This window comes from Pararge aegeria, chromosome 3 (genome assembly GCF_905163445.1).
Source record: "Pararge aegeria chromosome 3, ilParAegt1.1, whole genome shotgun sequence".
In the NCBI taxonomy this organism is placed as follows: domain Eukaryota; kingdom Metazoa; phylum Arthropoda; class Insecta; order Lepidoptera; family Nymphalidae; genus Pararge; species Pararge aegeria.
In genome coordinates, this window is record NC_053182.1 from 18355417 (window position 1) to 18377640 (window position 22224).

At 35.7% G+C, this 22224-nt stretch overlaps 2 protein-coding genes across 3 annotated transcripts in view; one reads left to right on the forward strand and one right to left on the reverse strand.

Moving 5' to 3' along the window:
• Positions 1-22224, forward strand: part of LOC120637264 (RNA pseudouridylate synthase domain-containing protein 2-like) — a 236133-nt gene that overhangs the window by 189816 nt on the left and 24093 nt on the right. For both annotated transcript variants that reach the window (XM_039909015.1, XM_039909017.1), the window contains exons 3-4: positions 5370-5456; positions 18997-19084. In XM_039909015.1, coding sequence (XP_039764949.1) covers positions 5370-5456; positions 18997-19084 — 175 coding nt within the window. The remainder of the gene's footprint in view (positions 1-5369; positions 5457-18996; positions 19085-22224) is intronic.
• Positions 12692-15785, reverse strand: LOC120637265 (protein ALP1-like). The gene is made up of 2 exons (XM_039909018.1): positions 15376-15785; positions 12692-14050 (listed from the first exon to the last, which is right to left on the reverse strand). Exons 1-2 carry the CDS (start codon positions 15675-15677, stop codon positions 13171-13173), a joined length of 1182 nt encoding a protein of 393 aa, XP_039764952.1. The 5' UTR covers positions 15678-15785; the 3' UTR covers positions 12692-13170.

Sequence of the window (22224 nt, forward strand, 5' to 3'; positions counted from 1 at the left end):
CAACGCTATGTTAATCCCGGTTGACCTGATTCGACTCGCCGCAATCAACCGGCGTTGATCGCTGAGCGCTTGTTATTACGTAGACTATCATTACTACTCAACAAATGCAGTTGTATGTTGTTTTGTAGTTGTGTGTAATTTTATTATTATGCTTTGCAACAAGAGGATATTTGTTTTAAATTGAAAACATCATATTTCTTCTAACTTCTCAGTTAGGTGGGAAGAGGACTATACAAGGAGTGTTCAAGGCATTTTTAAAGTGTTCTATTATTATGTGGGATTGAGTATACGCTTTTATAATATGATTCCTAAGGTGATTTTGGACCTGCCAATGCATAAGTTTAAAGAATTTGTTAAAACACATTTATTACAGCGAGGTTACTATACAATTGATGAATTTCTTAATGACAAGGTTGCTAGGAAGCATCCGGCTCCGCTTTTAGCTCTCACAAGATAGAAAAATGAATGTTAAAATGTAAATTGTTGATGTTGGAAAAGAGCAACTGCTGAGTTTCTTGCCGGCTTCTTCTCGGTAGAATCTGCCTGCCTGTGACTCTACCACCGGTTCGGTGGTAGAGTCACTACAAACAGACAGACTTGACGTTTCAAAAGTGCTTATATTAGGCCTACTTGAAATAAATGAATTTTGAATTTTTTGAATTATGAGGTCAGGTCCCGCAGACACTCAGGAAATTAAGGCACGATTAAAAAAATGTGTTAAAACACATTTAATATGAAAGGCAAGGTTGCATGGAAGCTCATATATATGTCAGCTCCGCTCTGATTTTTCCATTCAATTCAGGGTGTCCTTGCCATCAGTAATAGTATTTTTTTTAGGATGAAAAGTGCTTCTCTTTGCCACTGAACTAGTATATTATTGAAGTTCAGAAATCCATAGCACTCATCATTATCCACCTATTAACAGCTTACAACAGGGCACGGAACTCCTCCCGGAGTGAAAAGGGTAGGCCGCAGTCCACCAAACTGGCTAAGTGCAGTTCGGTAGACTGAAAACATTACCGGAGTACTCTCAGCCATGCAGGTTTCCACACCATGGTTTCCGTCGACGTCAAAACGGGTGATATTCTAATTGCTTTCAAATTAAAAACGCACATAACTCAGAAAGGTTAGAGGTGCGTGCCGGGAATCGTATTCGGCCGCCGGTAGTTTGGTGCTCTAACCATTATGCTATCACAGTGCCTAAAAGTAAAGCTCTGCTAGTACAAAGGTATATGTACAATATCTACAATACCTGAGGTATAGATGTATATTCCGAAAAAGGACGTGGTATATATACCTTTGCCCTCCCTCCAAACCGCTGTGGGGATAAATTAAATTTTATATTAATACAATATCTCAGGTCGAATCCACGTCTAATGAAATATTTTGGATTTATTATAAGAAGCGTTTCAGGATTGTATCCGGATTTATGTTATTCCGTCCCAAATTCGTTTCTTGTTTTAATATCATTTCATTCGAATGTCTTTTTCGGCCGTGGGAATTATCTATACCTACTTATAATAACACTGTGACGGATAGAATTTTACACATTGAAGACATTTTAAAAATTTTTTTTTGGTGTCCACTCTGTATTCGATACTGAAGCCAAACGTGTTTTTTTGTCTGTGTGTTTGTATCATGGCCACTCACGCAAAACGGAGGTAGTTTTGCAATGTTTACGCGATTGAAGGTTTCAAATAGTGAATGATTAATGCAAAGTTTAGAGCAAGAACAGATTTATCAGTCGTTTGTTTAAATATGTTAAAATACTATCTGTACTTTATATTAAAGGTTAGTAATATTGCACTTCCAGTACCTACGAGTTGAAAAGCTTAAAGTTTTTTATCTGATTTATTGAAATAGGGGTAGACTATGTAGCAATACGCTGCGTCACGTAATTTACGCGGGCGACGCCGCATGACACATCTAGTGTAAAATTAAAAAAACTTTTTATCAAACTTTGGATAGGCAATGCTTTAATGCATATTATAAGTGAACATCACTGATATTCCTTATAGCTACATAACTATGCCAATTTTTTTAAATAAAGTTGAACCGAATTTTATTTAGACCGCTTTTATTTCAAAAAAGCATAGGTATTTAATGGTATTATATTTTATAAACCTACTTATAAAATACCTCTTTGGTCTAGTGGTCAGTATGTTTAAATCGTTATGGACTACGACCACCTGTACCGGATTCCCCGGTCATGCTGTTAAATTAAAATTTAAATTAATCTAGCTATCATAATGATCGCTACTAACTGCTTCTGTCTGTGTTTTTTTTTGATTCTTCTTCTGTATTTGTTTTTTGTGTGCAAATAGAGTATAAATAAATAATTCTAAGAAAATAAACTTTTAATGACGTAGAATTCGTCGTAAGTAATCGCTCAATAGTAAAAAAATATTTTAAAATGCTGTATTTTTTGCCCGTGCTTGGACTTGTTACTATATTTATACTGAACTTTTAAAAATATCACGCCTAATTACTTTGAATATGTGTCGCATTTATAATATTCATAATGATTAACATAAAACATTATAGCACTTTTATATTACAAAATTACGTCATTAAGGCTATTTTAAGGTGTGTCCACACTGAACACGCGGTTGAAACCTAACTATATTTTATTAATAATTGCTAAAGACACGCGAACTCACCCTTAGGCTGAGTACTCATGATACTTACAGTATTTTTAATCTGTCCTATACTTCATACTAATATTAAAATTGCGAAAGTTTAAATGAATGGATGTTTTTTCTTGTTTTATTTTAAAAATAAATCTTTATTATTTAAATAATTGTATTACTTTAGTTCGTATCCTAGTGACTAGGTTTAACAAATAAATAATGTATAACTTACAGTTTACAAACATTTTTAAATTTTACATCAACTAACCATAAGGCCGTCAAATTGTACCTTACTTCTTTTGTATTTGCTTTTTTTATTTTTTTTATTTTTGTTTTCTGTGTTGTGTACACTAAAAGTATATTCATTCATTCATTCTAAAAACTTATTAAGCCACATGGAAGCTGTGCCCAGTAGCTAGGACTTCGGGTGTTCAATTTTTTCTAATATCACTTGTTTCAAAGATGAAGGAAAACATCGTGAAGAAATCTGCATGCCTGAATTCTCCATAATCTTCTAAAAGACCTAAGAAGTCCAAGTCCAAGTGAAATTGACGGCCGACTATATATATAATATATACTTACTTAAGACTTAAATAATTTATACATAATAAATTCTATAAATTATTTTAGGCTGAAAAAAAGTCAAAATCAGAATCGATTCATCCGTTCGGAAAATACGATAGACACACACAAACGCACTCACACACACACACACACACACACACACACACACACACACACACACACAGCAACGTCCAACTTATAACACCCCGTTGTTATTGCGTCGGGGCTAAAAAATATTTTCAATGTTTCACATCTAACTTTTTTTTATATATTGTTATTACTATTTTTTTCGGTTATAACATTGAAAACACAATAAAGCTCAACGCTCCTAATATTAAATAGGTATTTCCTTATCCATTTCGGATAGGCTATTTCAGGTTACCCGCACTCGTTACTTGCTTTGAGGTTACGAAGTTCCCGAGGGAGGCAAATCGGGCAAATTGTACGATTTTTTTCCTATATTTTCCACTGATGAAATTCTAACCAGACTCCGGCGTAACAACCCTTGGGAGGTTGAATTTCTTTATTTGCCACGCGTCTCTTATAATATTAAGGTGCTTACATATCTAACACACAAGAATACTTGATATAAACTGAAATAAATAGACCTCTCAGGCGCAGAGGTCAGAGCCGTGCTTCTCTTATAAGCGGAAAATCCCGAGTTAGATCCGCAGCTGGGGTAATTTTAGAATTTATAATTTTTCTAGCTGTTGCCCGCGATTTCGTCTGCGTTTGATTTTGTTTTTTGATGTGGCATTAAATTTTGATGTAGATCTAAAAAAAAATAAAGTATTCAGTATCGCTAAGCCTTGAATGAGGGGTTTGCTGCTGTGCGCTGAGGAGTTCTGTCCTCTATCTCCAGCCACATCCATCAGATGTACACAAAGTTTGGGCAAAATTAAACGTATATTGTAACCTCTATAGTACAAAAATTATTATTGAAATCGGTTATAATTTGTCGGAGTTATGGCGTAAAATCGTCAAACACTCATCCCCTCTCCCAAAGGAACCGAGCTTAATGTCAGAATAAAAAGTATCCTATATTCCTTCTAATACTTCCAAGAATATGTGTACAAAGTTTCATGAGGATCGGTTAAGTAGTTTTTGCGTGAAAGCGTCACAAACAAACTTACATTGACGTTTATAATATTAAAGTACGGATAGGGAAGTAGGGATAGGGATAGGGATGATTTCGTCAAGTTTGGCAGCTGCTAGTTTCCCTCTACTGACAAATGGAATAGCCAAGCGACTTGGGTTCTAGTCATCATCATCATCACATCAACCCATTACCGGCCCACTACAGAGCACGGGTCTTTTCCTACAATGAGAAGGGGTTAAGGCCGCAGTCCACCAGGCTGGCCCAATTTAGTGGCCCAATTTAGCCAAAAATAAACACAACCCCGTACGTAAGGCTTTCTGGAAGGCCCGTCTAACACCACCAAGCTATCACCGCTCAAAAGCCTTGAAGCCCTAGTTAGATATGTTAATAAAATATACCTCATTCAATTTAAAATAAATAATAAATAAATAAATATACTACGACAATACACACATCGCCATCTAGTCTCAAAGTAAGCGTAGCTTGTGTTATGGGTACTAAGATAGCTGATGAATAATTTTTATGGTTAATATACATAAATACTTATAATATATAGATAAACACCGAGATACTGAAATCATTCATGTTCACCACACAAATATTGTCCAGTTGTGGTAATGGAACCCACGACCTTGGACTCAGAAAGCAGGGTCGTTGGCCACTGCGCCAATCGGCCGTCAATTCAATCTCGTCAAGTAATATTTTAGATGTTGGATGGAAGCAGGCGTAACTTTGCGAAAATCCATAATACACTATAAAAATCCAGCTTAATTTGCTATATTCCGCGAAAATCAGGAGTTAAGTGTCTTAACAATTATTCATTGTAAAGTCAATACCTCCCCAGGATGCTCCGGTTTCAGAGCGAAACGTGCGTACCTTGCGGAAAATCGGTTTATTGTGCAGTATAAGGATTGGAGAAATTATTAATTACACCATATAGATACTCCTGCTTTTCGCAAATTAAGCTTGATTTTCATGGTATATCTTAGATGTCCTACGAACAATGTACTAATTAATAGAATATTTCCTTTGTTATCTGCGATAGAATTAACTTTTTTATTTTTCTTTTGTTGCAGGGCGAAAAGGATAACGGAAAAAACTGTATTCTATCCTGCGAGAAGCGAAAAGCTGATGACTCTGACATTAACAAAGACTTGAAGAAGGTGAGAATTGTTCCTTGTAAATAACAGTTCTAACTCACAGCTTTATTTTTCAAATAAGGATGTTACAGCTTATTTCAATTAAGACCTGGTTCGATTTCAGAACACACAGCCTAAAACGCGACCTTAAAAGCTACATGGCAGCTTCGTGTCCTTTTATATTTACATATTAGGTATTTTTTTATTTTATTCCATTATTTTAATAAATAACAAAAAATTACTACAGTTTCTTCAAGTCGAGAAATTTTTGCGGAATTAATCAGAAATGTGGTTACGTATAACATATGAGTATTTCGTTGTTAAGAACTTCATAGATTTTTTAATAATTGTTAATGTTGTATGAATCTAATTCTGGCATATTATACTGCATTTTAAATTCTGGTCACTGTAAAGGCTAGTCGGAAACTGCTCCGTCACGAAGTCTCAACACGGTCCTTACAAAAAGAACTTAGCATAACAAAAATATAAATAAACAAAAAAGACGACCTTTCTGTATAAGGCTGCCCTTCCATCACATATATTGAATGACACGTAGCGGGGAATATAGTATGTTAAACTGAGAAATGGGATCAATACTTTATGGTCTTTATCATTTTTTATTAGGCATAAAAGTTATATGTGCGTTGAAACAATCATAAAATTCGTGTGACGTAATTTATTTGGGTGGTCGCTAATTTGCCAAATTTGCGTACAAAATCGTTTGGAAAGGAAACCGTAAACAATCAATATTACTTTATTTATGAGAAATGATTAAGATTTCGAAATAGAGTATAATATTTTTTTTTTCACACATAATATTATAAAAGTAATTTTGAAAAATATTGGGAACTCGAACTAATATTAGTAACGTGCATTTCTATTACACATATGTGTGTGAGCCAACAAAGAGAGAAAGGCCAAAGGCAAAATGGATGCGGTCTCTGGAAGCAAATGTCTCTGGCTATCTTGGACCACGCTTAAGTCTGCAGTTCGAAATAGGTCTGGATGGAAAAAAATAGTCTTGGCTCTATGCACCACCAGGTGTTAAAGGACTCAAAGAAAAAGAAGACCTGCCAAAGCACTGCAACAGTTGAAGTTTACACCCGTTTGTCATTATAACTTATTTGTTTGGATGTTGTTTCCACCCGTAGTGATATACGTTATGTCATTTGCCCTAGGAGAAAATTCGTCCTGCCTATGCTAACCGCGTTAGAGATTTCAGTTAAGGGCTATTTGTAGTCGAATTAAAAAAACCCTGGCGTTCTTACCTTCGCTAGTGGACAGGTGGCCTTACCATTCAACATGGGCATACGTCTTTAATGAAGACATACCGTCTACCCCAGTGGTTTCCAATACACATTCAATGGCTTCGATCACGCGACCCCTTCGACTGTTACCATTGATACATTATAACCGAAGATCTCCACCAGTGGGCCAGGGCAACGTCTAATTTTGCGATGATGGCGCATCAAATTTTTTATAGGTACTTGGTAACTTTAGAATTTTTTTAGGAACCTCTATCTAACATTTCTCTTGGATTTCGGTTTTTATAGAGTTAACATGTTAATAATATTAAATACATATATTGTAAAATATTGTAAATATCTCGGTTTTTTAAGTCACTTAGGAGCACGAAATTAATACTTATGTATATATATAGGGTAGGGTCAAGGCATAAGTAAGATTGCACGACCCACGGTTTCGTATCACAATGCAGATCGAAACATGTTGGCATTATTAAAATTTATTTTCTGTAGACAAAATTTCATTGGTCTGTGAAAATTCATGCGTCCATTTCTTACGGTTCATAGGATACAACACGCTAACAAACAGAGTGATGGAAGGACAGATAGCGGAGGTTTAGTAAAAGGGTCCCGTTGGTTTCGGTACGCAATTCTAAAATTCACATTTTAAAATTTACTTATTTTAAGAATTGTGTATCTTCGATTGGTACTATATAATATCAGTGACACAACTCATAATCGACCACCGTTGAAGTGTCTACGCCTATACGATTTTCACTTATATTGCATGAACATAAGGCCTATTTTCAAATGACCGGTGCGAAAACTGTACTGTGGTTATGTACACAGTTTTATGAATGTGCTACGAACTGGCTACTTAAATATTGGACTTGGGAAAAGTATTGCAATTAAATAACTTTAGTATTAAATCCAGTTTAATATTAATATTGTACAGGTATACGGTACAAAATGTATCATCATTAGCTTAGTAGCGTCTCACCAGTGGCGTGCACTTCATACATGCACAAAAGCACTGCTTACCCTAAAATTGAAATATAGCTCGTCTAGGAGGACAATTTTGGCCATTTTATGTAATTTTCCTGCTGTATGCATACCCTGGTTAGAATCCCAGTGCACGCCACTGCGTCTCACAGCTGTACACATGGCAAATTTTCGTAGAACAGGGATCAGAAGCATTGACCCACCACGCTATTTAAAGCGGGTTCGCGGGTTTAAACGAGTGTTATCACGCGTTAGTGATAACAAACGAAATCTTAATGTGCTCTCAATGCCATGCCCCTCTCTCGCTGGAACTCTAAGCTGGAACTTAAAATTTGGTTACAGAAAAAATGTCCGATCTTAGACCTCGTGATCCAAAGCTCAATATAATGATAGAATGAGCTCAATTGTAGGGTTTAGGAATAAAGAAGGATGATGCCATATAATTGATAAATCTTTCTTCAATAAGAGTAATAAAAAAAAGGAAGGGTAGGCGGTGCTTTCGTGCATGTATGAAGTGCACGTCACTGTACCTAAGCAACTTAATTGAAACTGCACGAACAGTTCTCAAAATACATATAAATCAGGTCGCCCGAAACATTGTTTACTGTTAATTGTAAAACGTCTCCGGTGCCAAATTGAATAAAAAGAACAAACGCGGTCCGTAGGGATACATTCGCCAGATGCTTGAACTCATAAAATCGTTTTAAGTGCACGTCGAGATTTCAATTGCACGCATTAAACGGCAAACTGCCAACCGGTTGGTTCTCAAATGTGTCATACACCGCTCATTGTCTTATCCCTTTATTTAAAATACTAGCTTCAGCCCGCGACTTCGTCTGCGTGGATTTTAGAATTGGGTCTAAAGCTTCGCTCGTCAACAATTTTTAATCTTTCTAAGGGTACTCTTTGAGACATCTGTATAGAAACTACATGTTATTTTCATAGCATAGGTGACATGCATACCAAATTTCAAAGCTGTCATTGGTATGCGCGGCCGCGGCAGGTCGTAAACAATTTTGCCCTCCTGAACTAATTAAGGAATCTGGATAAAAGGTAGCCTATTTTCTTTTCCATGTCAAAGGCTACATGCATGCCAAAATTCATCCACATCAGTTCTGGCATTTTAGCGTGATTGAGTAACAAACATCCACACTTTCACATTTTTAATATTTATTTGTTTATTTTTCTTTAATCGGAAAACCAACTGTTGTAAATACTAAATAGTTAACAAATTTGTTGACTTAAAACTAATTTCCACAGATAAGTTTCATATAAAAAAGGGTACCTGATAGAACCCAGCAAATATTCAGCAAACTATAACTAAACATTAAGTTTACCTAGCATGCAACAGTTTATCTACTAAGTTGCATGCAAGTTATCTAATAGTTACACTATTCATATTACCATAAAAAAAGTAAATTTCGGGATCATTGTAAACAGAATTAAGAAGGCGCGAGAGACGGATTACAAAATAATTAAACCTGTTCTTAGTTTTAGTTAAGGATACGTGGAGAATCTTTTTATGCCCAGGTAATCGTGAGGGTACAATAAAATCTAACTAACATAAGTAGGATATATATATTTATGTATATAGTAGGATTTTTGAAGTAAATCTTCTTTAGAATCGTGATGATTTGAAACTCGATAAACGACGACAACGCGTCATTGTAATCGTCAACCTATTACCGGCCCACTATAGGACACGTTTATCTTCTCAGAATGAGAAGGGCTTATGCCGTAGTCTATCACGCTGGCAAAGTGCGGATTGGTGGACTTCACACGCCGTTGAGAACATTATGGAGAACTCACAAGTATGCAGGTTACCTCACGATTTTTTCCTTAACCTTTAAAGCAAGTGATATTTAAATTGCTAAAATTAAAAACGCAAATAACTCCGAAAAGTTATTGGTGCTTGCCGCGGCTCGAACTCGGTCTCCGCGAAAGGAAAGCCGACGCCTCACCCACTAGGCTGTCGCCGCCTTTTTTTCGCGACAAACGTATAAATGTATAGAATTAAGTCGGCAAGAAAATGAGATGGAATACGTTACACATTTTGTTTTAGTTACCATGGAAACTGAATAAAGTTTAATGAAAAATAATGACCCTAACATTTTATCTTAAGTCGTTATCCATTAAAATCTCTCGTAGGCTACTTTTCAAAAATTTCGCATCTGCCGTGTGTGAATTGCACAGGATTTTCTTTAATTCATTGGCAAACCCACAGCTGTAAATAGTATATTAAAAAAAAAATATAAAGAAACCGCATCTAAATCCGTTGTGTAGTTTTAATCTGTATATGATATACAGGGATAGACAGATAGCATAAAGCAACTTTGTTTTGACTATGTAGTGAAGAAAAAAAACCTCGTCCAAAATAGAATTACGAGGAAGATAAGAAAGTTCACCTGTTTACGAAAAATGTCTAGGAGAAGTATATACTGTCCTCGCTTTAAAGAATAAAAGTTAAAATAAACGGCGTTTTATTTAATTAAGTCCGAACTTTTCGCAAATACCCCGCAGCTACTTGGGGGAGCGGGGTCATTTTGTTTTCATTATCTCCGCAAATGTCCTGTAGAGGGCTCCCTTAATTCACAGCTGAGAGTCGTGTTCTTTCGCCCTAATTTGAATACATTAGGGTTTACTTAAAGGAAAGCGTGCGAAAAAGTAAAGAAGTGTACAAGCGAATCCGTGAGGAAATAAAAAAAGGGTGTGCGTGTAACCTTTTACTACACCTTTTATTATTATTTATTGATGAAAGAGTAAAATGTTCCTGGGACTCCGCCATTTCATTTAATATTCACTATTTCATTTTATATAATTACACTTTCACATTTTATAAATATTTTCATTTGTTAAATAGAAGGTTAGATCAGCACATGTCAATATAACCTCGTCATTGAATATTACGGAATGTCGCAATCATCAGAAAATTTATTAATAATTTATTTATTACAAATATGTATAGTAATAAATAAACAAGTATAATTAGAGTTTTTTAAAAACTTAAAATAGTTGCAATTTAAAATAGTTTTTTTAAAACTGCTGAATTTTTATTCACTTTGCTATTCACAATTGATCCATTTGAAAGTATTGGAAGTAAATAATAGTTGAGACACATATTGTTAAGAGTTTAACAAGCTGTTAAAGGAAAATGAAGAGAAGTCAAAGCGATTCCTTTTAACAAGTTATTTAATAGAGAACTTTACGAACGAATTATCTTCTTGCGTCACAAAATAGAGTAGAGTAATCTCTGTTTTCTAAAAACCAGCTGGCGTTGTTTTTATAAAAAACAGCTATGATCCTATACGATAGTAAAAAAGATATTCGATTAATATTCAACCGCAAATCTCTAAATATATATGTATATTCATATATTTACTATAATTCTATTTAAAACATTAACTAATATTATTTATCTTAGATTATTTAAAAAATAAAAACCTCTGAAAATTATACAAAATGTATCAACGGTGAAAATATAGCGTTACTAGCTGTTGCCTGCTTTGTTTTTCCATACAGGCAAATTCAAAATATTCTAAGTGTGTACTCATGACTACCCTATTGAAGATAGAAGACCGACACGAGCATAGTACCTACGCTACTTTAAAAGTGATAAGAGTCACTTGATTTTAATATTGCATGTGATTTCAGGGCATCTGATTTCTTTCAGTAAAAACCATGGCAGTGGTTCACTCGAAAACTATTAGCGTTTCCGTTTCACAGATAAATCTTAGAGACAGTAAACAATGTACCTCGAAAGCATGTAAAGTAATATTTCGGTTTTCATTTACACGTTGTATACCTACGAGCACAAAATTTGCAACATTAATCTGGGCTGATCCGTTTAATATTCAGCGACAAGATCGGTTTACCGAGCTTTGTGATGTTCACTATACAGGAGGAAGCGCAACTTGTGTAATATGGCATCGACGGAGGGCCTCATCAGAACCTTGTTGTTGATTTAAATTCAATTATTCACGTGCTCCGGCTTTTGTTTCCCGATATACCGCTGACATGTCGATTCGTCGGATGAACCTTCTGGTTTCGTAATATTAACAAAAAAAATGTTTATACGCGTATTTTTTTATTCAAAATGATGAACTTAATGCAAAGTTATGCTTCTTTAACTTCAAAAACATGGTACTTTCATAAGAAAATCGTACTCCTATTAAACTTCGTAGCTAAAGGTTTGTGTTGGCAAACGAAGTTATCACCATCCCCTCACGATTATGGAAACATATATGTATGAATGCCTCATAAGTGCCAGCGATAGGCCTACATGAATAATTTTTGAAAGAATTTTTGAATTTGAAGTTGAAACCACCGTAGGAGTAGAACTTCCATATATTATTTCTTAGCTGACATCACCTTCATATACACTCGACACTCGGTTAGTTTTTGATTCATACTCGTACATCCATAGTTTTCGAGATCTCGTGTTTATGAGTCAGTCAGTCAGTCAGTAACCTCGGGCTTTTATATATCTTAAAAGTACTTGTTGTATAACTCCTCCTAAACAGCTGCACAGTTTTGAATGAATGATAGTTTGAAAATAAAATTGGATCCGGTAGATGACCCTGCTACACTGGGCAGTACGACGTCTGCAGGGTCCGCTAGTCGTAACTGTTCAACCAATCTCTTTGATTTTTGGCATTTAGTTAGTTGAAACGAATGAGAGTAAAGAAATAAATAAATAAAATAAAATAAAATAAAATAAATATACTACGACAATATACACATCGTCATCTAGCCCCACAGTAAACGTAACTTGTGTTATGGGTACTGAGATAGCTGATAAATATTTTTTTATGAATATAATACACATAAATACTTATAATATACAGATAAACATCCAGACACTGAAAAACATTCATGCTCATCACGCAAACATTTTCCAGTTGTGGTAATCGAACCCACGCCGCTGGACTCAGAAAGCAGGGTCTCTGCCCACTGCGCCACTCGGCCGTCGAAAGAAGAACAAGAAGAAAAGAAGGCTACTTTTAGAGCCTGTCCAGATGAGGCGTTTTACGCGCGAGTCGACGCGCGCGTAGACACTCGCGCGTTCCCGAGATACTACAGCTACATATATTCCGTCCAGATGATGACGCGCGTTTCCTCACTCGCGCGTAAAACGCCGGTAACGAGCGAGACTCTCGACTCGCGCGTTCTACGCGCGTAGAACGCGCGAGTCGAGGTACTCGAACGCCGTTACTGCGTCCAGTACTACGCGCGAATCTGTAGCGAGTGGACGTACTAAAAATGGAGCGTGATAACTTCGATACTGAACTTTTTATAGACGAAATTGAAAAAAGAGTAGCCATATGGGATATGGAATCTTCAGACTATTCCAATAGAGTAATAAAACGTAGGAACTGGGAAGAAATAGTCGAAATTTTTTGTGAACCTGGCGATTCCCAAGAAAAGAAAAAAGCTTTAGGTAAGTAAACGATAGTTTATTTAATAATATTATTTCTTAGATAACATTAATTTTACTATAGCATTTTATCTTGCCAAGGGAGTTTGCCTTCGTTAACAAAATAATCCGCGAATTTGTCTCTTGTATTTCGCGATCTTGCATTAGGCCTTACTACCTCAGTGTTCAAACTATTCAAAGATGTTTCGTACAGAGTGTGGTCATACCTATAACCATCCCTTAACCTGACGTAATTATGAAGAACACAACAAGCTTTAATTATGTTTTCTGCAAACTCTAAGTCTACATTCAACGGTCTATGAAAAACTCTCCATTTATTTACCAAGATACCAAAGCAACATTCAATGTAACGCCGGGCTCTGGATAAGCGGTAGTTGAATATTTTTTTCTTGATTGTTAGAGATTTACCGCAATAAGGGCGCATAATGTTTTCAGACAGACTGAACGCTTCATCTCCTACTATCACATGGGGTAAGGGAGTTGAATCTGTTTGCGATATTGGCTTTGGATCTGGAATATCTAAAGTTTTCTCGACAAGTTTTTTATACAAAACTGAGTCTTTAAAAATTGAGGAGTCGTTACTTTTTCCATATGCGCCGATGTCTACTGAAATAAAACAATAATTTGCATCGCATACAGCCAGTAAAACAGTCGAAAAATAATTTTTATAGTTATAAAAAAGAGACCCAGAATCGTTGGGTTTTATAATACGGATATGCTTGCCGTCGATGGCACCGATGCAATTTGGGAAATTTGCATATTTTTGAAACTGTTTTGAAATCTCTTCCCATTCAGCCTTCGTGGGTTCTCTCATTACTATATTTTGTAGTTTTTGCCACATAACGTAACAGGTTTTCTGTACTATTCCGATAACTGTAGACTTTCCTAGTCTGTAGGCATAATGCAGGTCCGCAAAATAACATCCTGTGGCCAAATATCTGAAAAAAAGTTAATATTATTAAATATTGTCCATTAAATTCTTATAATATGTACAGTATTTATTTATATTCATGTATTTATATGCATGTCTGCATACAGAGTGACCAGTAATTTGACCTATTCCTTGAAGAAGGTTAAAATAGGGATCATTTGCCACAAATTAACCTTTATCAACTGGGAGATATGGGTTAATTTGTGGCAAATGATCCCTAGTTTAACCTCCTTCAAGGAATAGGTTGAATTACCGGTCACCCTTTAAATAGCACTATTTGTAATTGTATTTTTCTATTTATTTTGTAGATACAAAAAATTATACATATACAAACATAAATATTTCTTTTGACCATTTCAATACGTTTATTATTGATTTCAGGCATTTCATTGCAAAAGAAGTGGAAAGGATTGCGTGATGGCTTTGTTAGAGAAATGAAGAAGATGAAAACCACACCGTCTGGATCAGGAGCCTCCAGCAAAGCCAAATATATTTATTTTGAACGTTTGATGTTCCTCGAACGATCGACACGGAATAAAGCTACTGAAAGCAATATCAACACCACGTCTGTAACAGCTGAAGAACAAGAATTTTCTGGCGATGGGGAAGATGTAATGAGACCTCCGCTTAGTCAGGTGAAAAAGAAAAAAAAGCTGAACGCAGCTGATGAAGAATTTCTGGCCATCATAAACAAAAATTTAACATCTAGAAATCAGCCACAGACATCAAACCAAATGGAGTCAGATGATGACAAATTATTCTGCATGTCATTACCGAGGAGCTTATTAAAATACCAGAGGAAAACAGACTTCAAACAAAAATTGAATTAATGAAAGTGCTTCAAGCTCAACAAACCATGTATGATAAACCTTCAGCTGTTCGATCTGCCTACCAACCTTCTACACAATATCATTACCAAGTAGGGCTAACACAACGTGGACAGAGAGATTATTTTGAAGAAACAGGATATAACACAACAGAATCTTTAACATCTTCGTTGTCCCCTGCAACTTATAATCGAGGTTATTTCACTACGCCACGGAATACTCTCGCCCAAAACACTCTTCCAACAACACCATCACCGGCATCTACACAAGATTCGCAAGAATCTGAATTAATGGAGCTATACAATAATTAATTAAGGTTAAATAACCTACTAGTTTGTTAGAATGTTTTTTAATGATTCATAATTTTTTGTTAAATTGATTCTTTCTTACGTCAAAAGTACAAAAGTTAGGTTGATATTAAAATAATTAAAAGTATTAAGTACCTCTAAATTACAAAACTATTATTCATACATTTTATAATAAAACAATAAAAATTATCACTTACCTTAAAGTAATCACGAGTTTTTCTTCTGCAGAAACAGTATCCCGTACCACATAATTTTGACATGGAGTTAAATCTTCTTGAATAATTTCCAGTAAATCATCAAAAGATGTTATTGACATTCGAAAGTAGTTGAAAAATTTTTCGCTGTGTTCTCTGAGCTTTGGATATAATGTTATGAACATACTATGCGTCATTCTGTCACGTAGAATTGGATGCACGTTAAATCGTCGACTTTCTCTTCGTTTACGACGTTTCCATCGACAGTATGCAAGCCACAACACAACCGCTGTGTCCGAGTCCATGTTTATAACTGAATGCCTCCCAGCGTAGGAACGCGCGTAACACGTGATATCTGGACGCAATATAAATTGAAACGCGCGAGTTCACTCGCGCGTAAAACGCCTCATCTGGACAGGCTCTTAATCTCATGAAAATAAACGGTTTTGTAAAAAAAACATAATAAACGCGGACGCGGGCAACAGCTAGTGTATTACAATATTTAAAATTCCGTAAAAAATTTGCATTGTTAATCTGGGTTGATCCGTTTAATATTCGCCGACAAGATCGGCTTACAGAGAGGTGTGGTTGTACACTGTACCTACTGTAGCCTTAGCGCAAGATATGCCCGCTCGCAATCGAGGAGTCGTTTTCGCAAATCAAACTCTGTAACGCCAAAGTAAAGTGGACCTAATGTCTCTCGATGTAGAGTCGCAAACCCTGTACATCAGTAGACTTAGTATAACATACAGAGTAAGTTAGGGCTCGCCCGCAATCGAGGAGTCGTTTTTGAGGACGGAAACATTAAATCAAGCATTAAATCTCGAATTTGCCTACTACTCTTTAGTACGGACCATTTTACTTAGCCGGTACAGAGTTTGATGTCGGAAACTACTTTCCTCGCGAGCAGTTAGATCTAGTACTTAGGCTACTGACTCATCTTAAATAAAATCCATTCCATTTTAAATAAAACAAATTACAAATTAAAATTGAAACAAAAAAAAAATTACACACAAACGCATACAAACACGCGCACACCCACAAACAAATCAAATTTATATAATTCTCTTTTTTTTTTCATTTAGTTATTTATTTTTTTCCTTTATTTAATTTTCTTTGTAAAATTGTCAAACGTATGTTAATAAGACCATAGATATAGGGAAGACACTGTCTCCTGTAACACAGTTTAAGCTACCGCAGGAGACAGGGCTTCACACTCATGAAATGTATACGTTTATTTTGATAAAATAAAGGTATTGTTATTATTATTATTTTACGCCGAAGTCAAAGGATTTCGATACTCGAAAAGGACTCCTCGATTCCGAGCGTGCAAAACTTGTGCTAAGGGTACAGGGCGAAATTTAACTCGTGTAATTTGACATCGACGGCGGTTCTCACCGGAACAATATTGATTCACGATTAAAATTCACGTTGATTTCACGTCAATTATTCGTGAGCTGCGGCTTTTGTTGTCCGGTGTGTCACCAGCATGTCGCTTAGTTTAGATATAACAAAAGTGACGCTGCTACGCCGAATATTAAAGCTGTCGTACATTTTGTAAAAAAACAAAAAAAAAAATTAATGAAACCCCGACTTTCAATGTACTTCAAAAATGTATTTCAAAAATTATGTACACTATGTACATAATTTTTCTAGTCACAAAGACTTTTCACTTAATACCCATATTGAGGGAGTATCGAAGTCGCCATTGTATGGTGGCGGCCATCTTGGATTTGAAATTTGCCATAGTGTTTAGTTTTTCACTAGTCAAGCTTGATATAAAAGAATTTTAATTTTTTTTATCTTAGATTATGTCTTTTTTATTAATCTTTTACCTTTTTGATCTTTTAAAATACTTAATATTGTGAATGTTTTTTTTATATTGAGAAGGTTTTTTCCTGAATTACACAAAATATTATAAATATTATTATTTTTATTATTACTTCCAAATTGTGTTTTATACGTAGTAATAGTTCAAACCAGGGTCGTTTACACTTTCGGGTACTTCAAAGAAAACTTGAAGTTGAATATTTCGATCTCGTAAAACCTCTTAAGCCCTCTCACTTTAACTCTAACTATCGTAAAACTAAGATTCCATAAAACTATAACGATGCGTCAACTACATCTTTGCAATGAGTAAGAAGCACTGGAAATCTCGTAGATAGTTCCGCTTTAAAGAACTTTTCCCATTTCATTCCAGTCGCGTCCTCGGCAAACTTTTCATAATCGTTCCATCGTTTCTGCACAGTTATAATAATATTCTTTACATAGATTTATGTTTATCAAACAGCCTAGTTGTTAGAGCTTCAGCCAGCCTTTCGGAGTTATGTGCGTTTTTAATTTAATCAATTTAAAATATCACTTGCTCTAACGGTAATCGGAGCTATGTGCGTTTTTAATTTAAGGAATTTAAAATATCACTTGCTCTAACGGCAACGGAAAACTTCGTGTGGACGTTTTCATGCCTGAGAATCCTCCGTAACGTTCGTGGTGGACTCCGGCCTAAAAATCATTCTCATGACGGCCGATTGGCGCAATGGGCAGTAACCCTGCTCTCTACTTCCGAGGCTGTGTGTTCGATTCCCACAACTGCAAAATGTTTGTGTGATGAACATTAATGTTTAACAACAATAGCTTCTGGGCGTTCGTCTGTATGTTATAAGTATTTATTATTCATAAATATTCATCAGTTATCTTAGTACAAACAACATAAGCTACGATTACTTTGGGGCTAGATGGCGATGTGTGCATTGTCGTAATATATTTATTTATTTATTAGGCATGCATGCATTAGGCGTGCATTCAAACTATATTTATAAATGGACACATTTTACTTTATTGTTATATAATGTTATACACTCCACATAAAGGCTAACTCAGTATGGATAGCGTAAAAGACATTCTTTGTTTACAACAATATTTTAAGGATTATAACCACTTAAAAAAAATGTATTATGATGATGAGCTGATGGTGATCAGCGGCGTACATAGAGGTTATGCACAGGGTTTGCAGATGATACAAAATAAAGGAAATCTCCATCTACGAGTTATAAATACTTGAGTGTAAGCTTTTTATAACTCTTACAAAGCCTATCCATAAGTTTTTCATTAGTACTGGAGATTTTTTCTTCTTTTTATATAATCTGCCTACCCTGTGAATACCCTCTATGCACGCCACTGAAATTGATGATGCGGTTATGAACTCCCAATAATGAAAACTCATCATCTAGAGTTGGGAAAATAGTTTGTCTATCCCTATGTCTTGGAAAGCACGTTAAACCGGTAGCCATGTTCACTTTGCAAGAGAGCTAATACTGTGCCGATTATGATGATGATGATTTCAGTACCGTTATGTAACTTCGTGTCGCCGGACAAAAAATGGAAGAAAAATAAAATTCACAGGAGTGCTATGGTGAAAGCATTATTATCGTTTACGATTCCGGAGGGCAAAGGCGGCGCCGCCTTAGCCCTCCCTAAGCCTTTGACAGTGGGTAGCCGAAATGAATGTTATCTCACAACATCCCCTTTTTAAGAGTTCTCCGCTATTTCAACCCCCGCCTTAACCCTCAAAAACTCTTTTCACTGCCCAGTTTATTTACACTTTTTGTTTTTTCTTTATTGCAGGCGAAATTGGAAACGAAGGCGTTAAAAGCGAAAAGGCCCGGTTTCACCGACGACAGATACAACGAAACGTCGTATTACATGGAAAATGGTAAGTTACCTAAATAAAATTTAACCATCTGCGCCCTTAAGCGTCAACTGTGGAATCGACACATCTATTGGAACTCTAAGTATGCCATTGACTTAGAATATTGAATGTGAACAAGCTGTTGCTTTTATGAATGAACTAGCTGACCCGCGCAACTTCGTCTGCATCAAGAAAAAAACCTAGAAACGAATTGCAGTGCTACCTACCAGGTGGACCTGTTTTATTTCCAAACTATGTTATTCTCGGCCGTACCTACGTGTTATTCTATACCCGTTGCAACTTCTAAGCAATAGATTTAATTTGAATATTTTAAAACTGAATTTGCAGGTATATAATCAAACTTAATATGTATATTACTTTATTTCTTTCGCATTTATAATATATTGGTATTTAGTAGGATGATATGCATGCATTCGATCGTTGTCCCATATGCCTCGCAACTGGCTGTGATGAGTTAATTCCTTTATCTCCGACAATATTTATCAGATCTTCATTAAAATTAAACAGAACATGCTTGATAGTATACACTTTGAAATAAAAAAAGAATTATAAAAATTTGTCGAAATTTAACGGAGCTATGAAGTAAAATTGATAAAAAATTTCATCCCATTTCCCGGAGGAAACTTATTGTTTATCGGGATAAAAAGTTTCCTATATGTTGACCCGGTATATAAGCTAGCACTATACCAAATTTTATCTAAATCCGTTCAGTAGTTTTCACGTGATGCCCGGACAGACAGACAGACAGACAGACAGACAAAAATTAAATAAAAATCTGTTTTGGATTCAGTGTCGATTATAAAGCATCCCCCGGACAAAATTTTCAAAATATATTAAATTAAACTTACAGAATTATACTTATTATTAATTAAACTTACAGAAATCTTGCAGTTACAGTTTTATTATAAGTATAGATGGATGAATATATATACTTTTATTGCACACAACAAAAAGTACATAAAAAAAGTAAAGTATAACAAAACAACGCATATAATTTGGCGGCCTTATCGCTTTACTTATTTATTAATGTCAACACCATCTCAAAAAGTAGAGGTATGAAGACATTGTTTCAAGTGTTAATTTTGTCTCGTGGGAGGTTTCGGCTAGTTACCACCCTACCGATAAAGACGTGCCTCTAGTTATTTAGAGTTCCGGTATGAAACCCGTTAGGGGTATGGGTTTACTGCCACAGTACCTAACAGGTAAGCCCGCTAACATCTTAGACTGCATCATCACTTACCACCAGGTGAAATTGCAAGGGCTAACTTGTAGTGTAATCAAAAAAAATATGAGTGAAGCCGCGTGGAAACCTATTTAGGGTACGGGCTTAATATAAACTGCATTGTCCTGACAAGTTCGCACACCACCATAATATCATACTGCATCAACTTATCACTAGGTGAGATTACAGTCAAGGGCTACCTTGTGGTGGTATAAAAAAAAAAGTTATGCAGTATTAAAAAAAAAACGATTTGAAAAATTAATAGCGTAAACATTTTAGGATAGAAAAACATTTTCTCGCTTGATTCACTTAATACTCAGTAATCTTTTGACGCGTCTTTAACGATATTTTCACTAAACGGATGCGACACGACATCGTCGAATTCACGCATTACGGATACGGATTTGAAAATAAATTATTGCAAAAAAATTGTGAATTAAAATTTCTGTAATTTCTCTGGTATATCCTGGTTGGAAGCATTGGCCGTGGCTAGTTACCACACCACCGACAAAGACGGGCCATAAGCATTCTGGTTCGGTTCCGCTTATCGAGCACCGGTAAAGAAAGATAAATAGACATTTCCCAGGCTTACTATAATCTAGACATCGCTCACCATCAGGCTGACGTTGTAAAACGCAAGCATAATATCTGACATTTAAAAACCCGTTACTCTAAGCAGCATCGATTCAATTCTTATTTATTATTAATATTATAATTGCCAAATGTGTTTGTATGTTTGTTTGTTTGTCCTTCCTGCACGCCCTAACTTAACGAAAGTGGAGAGTTAAGTGGATAGTGACGGAAGGCTTTTATCCTAGTAAATCAACTGTTCCAAAGGACTTTGTAAAAGGCCCTAATAAACGCGGACTAAGAACAGAAATGACAAACGTTGAGCATATAAATACGAAAGTGGTAATAGGGTCTTTTAAACTATTATCTACACACATAACTCAAGGACGTAGCTTTGCAAACCTCTAATGAAAACTATATTTCTCGTTTGCTAACTCTAAATTAATCTTGCAAAATTTCTTTTCAACCAATGTAAATTAATCGTACAATGTAAACGGGTTTCTAAGCGAGCCGCCGCGGAATATGATGAGTCATAAATATCCAATAACGAAGTTTTTCAATATAAATTATCCCTACACAGGTATGAAAGAAGCCTGTTGAGCCAGTCTGGTGTTAGTCATCTTACCGCAGTGCTGTATTTTCTAACAAAGTCTAGGTTTTTTTAGCTTTGAGAAGTCTGCACTGACAAAATATTTATTACTAACGCTAAAGAAGGTCCAGAGTCACTCAGCGGGCGATAGAGAGAGCTATTCTAGGTCTCTGGGTGATCAAATCAGGAATGAGGCGATCCGTGGAAGAGCTAGAGTTACCGACATAGCTCAGCGAGTCGCAAAGCTGAAATGGCGATAGGCGTTTCTTATAGCTCGGAGAACCGATGGACGTTGGGGTCCTAAGGTGCTGGAATAGTGACCCGCACCGGTAAACGCAGCGTAGCCCCCAACAAGGTGAACAGATGACATCAAGCGAGTCTCTGGGAGCCGCTGGAACAGGCGACCCAGGACCGTGGATTTTGGAACTCCCTACAGAAGACCTACTTCCAGCAGTGGACGTCAATCGGTTAAACTGATGATTGATGATAGTAGACATTAGCTGTAGCTTTAGGGTGTGAGATGGTTCATAAAACAACAACTTAATATATTCTGAGAGGAACATTGTGTACTTTTTAGAATAAGTACTTTTTTTTGTAAATATGGTCATTTAATTCAGAAACAGTTAAAGTCTAATGTATAAAATATTTCGACATTAGCTACGCTAATTTTAAATCAATAAGAAATACCTCTAAACTAAGAGGGCAACATTTCTTCGTTACAATAGCAGTCCTGAGTTATTCGAATTTCAATTTCAAAACCTT

Bases quoted from the DNA above. Each gene is read 5' to 3' on its own strand.
- LOC120637265 (XM_039909018.1), bottom strand. From the start codon at position 15,677: ATGGACTCGGACACAGCGGTTGTGTTGTGGCTTGCATACTGTCGATGG. The intron at 14,051-15,375 runs GTAAGTGATAAT...ACTTTTTTTCAG, and splicing joins AAACTCGTGATTACTTTAAG to ATATTTGGCCACAGGATGTT.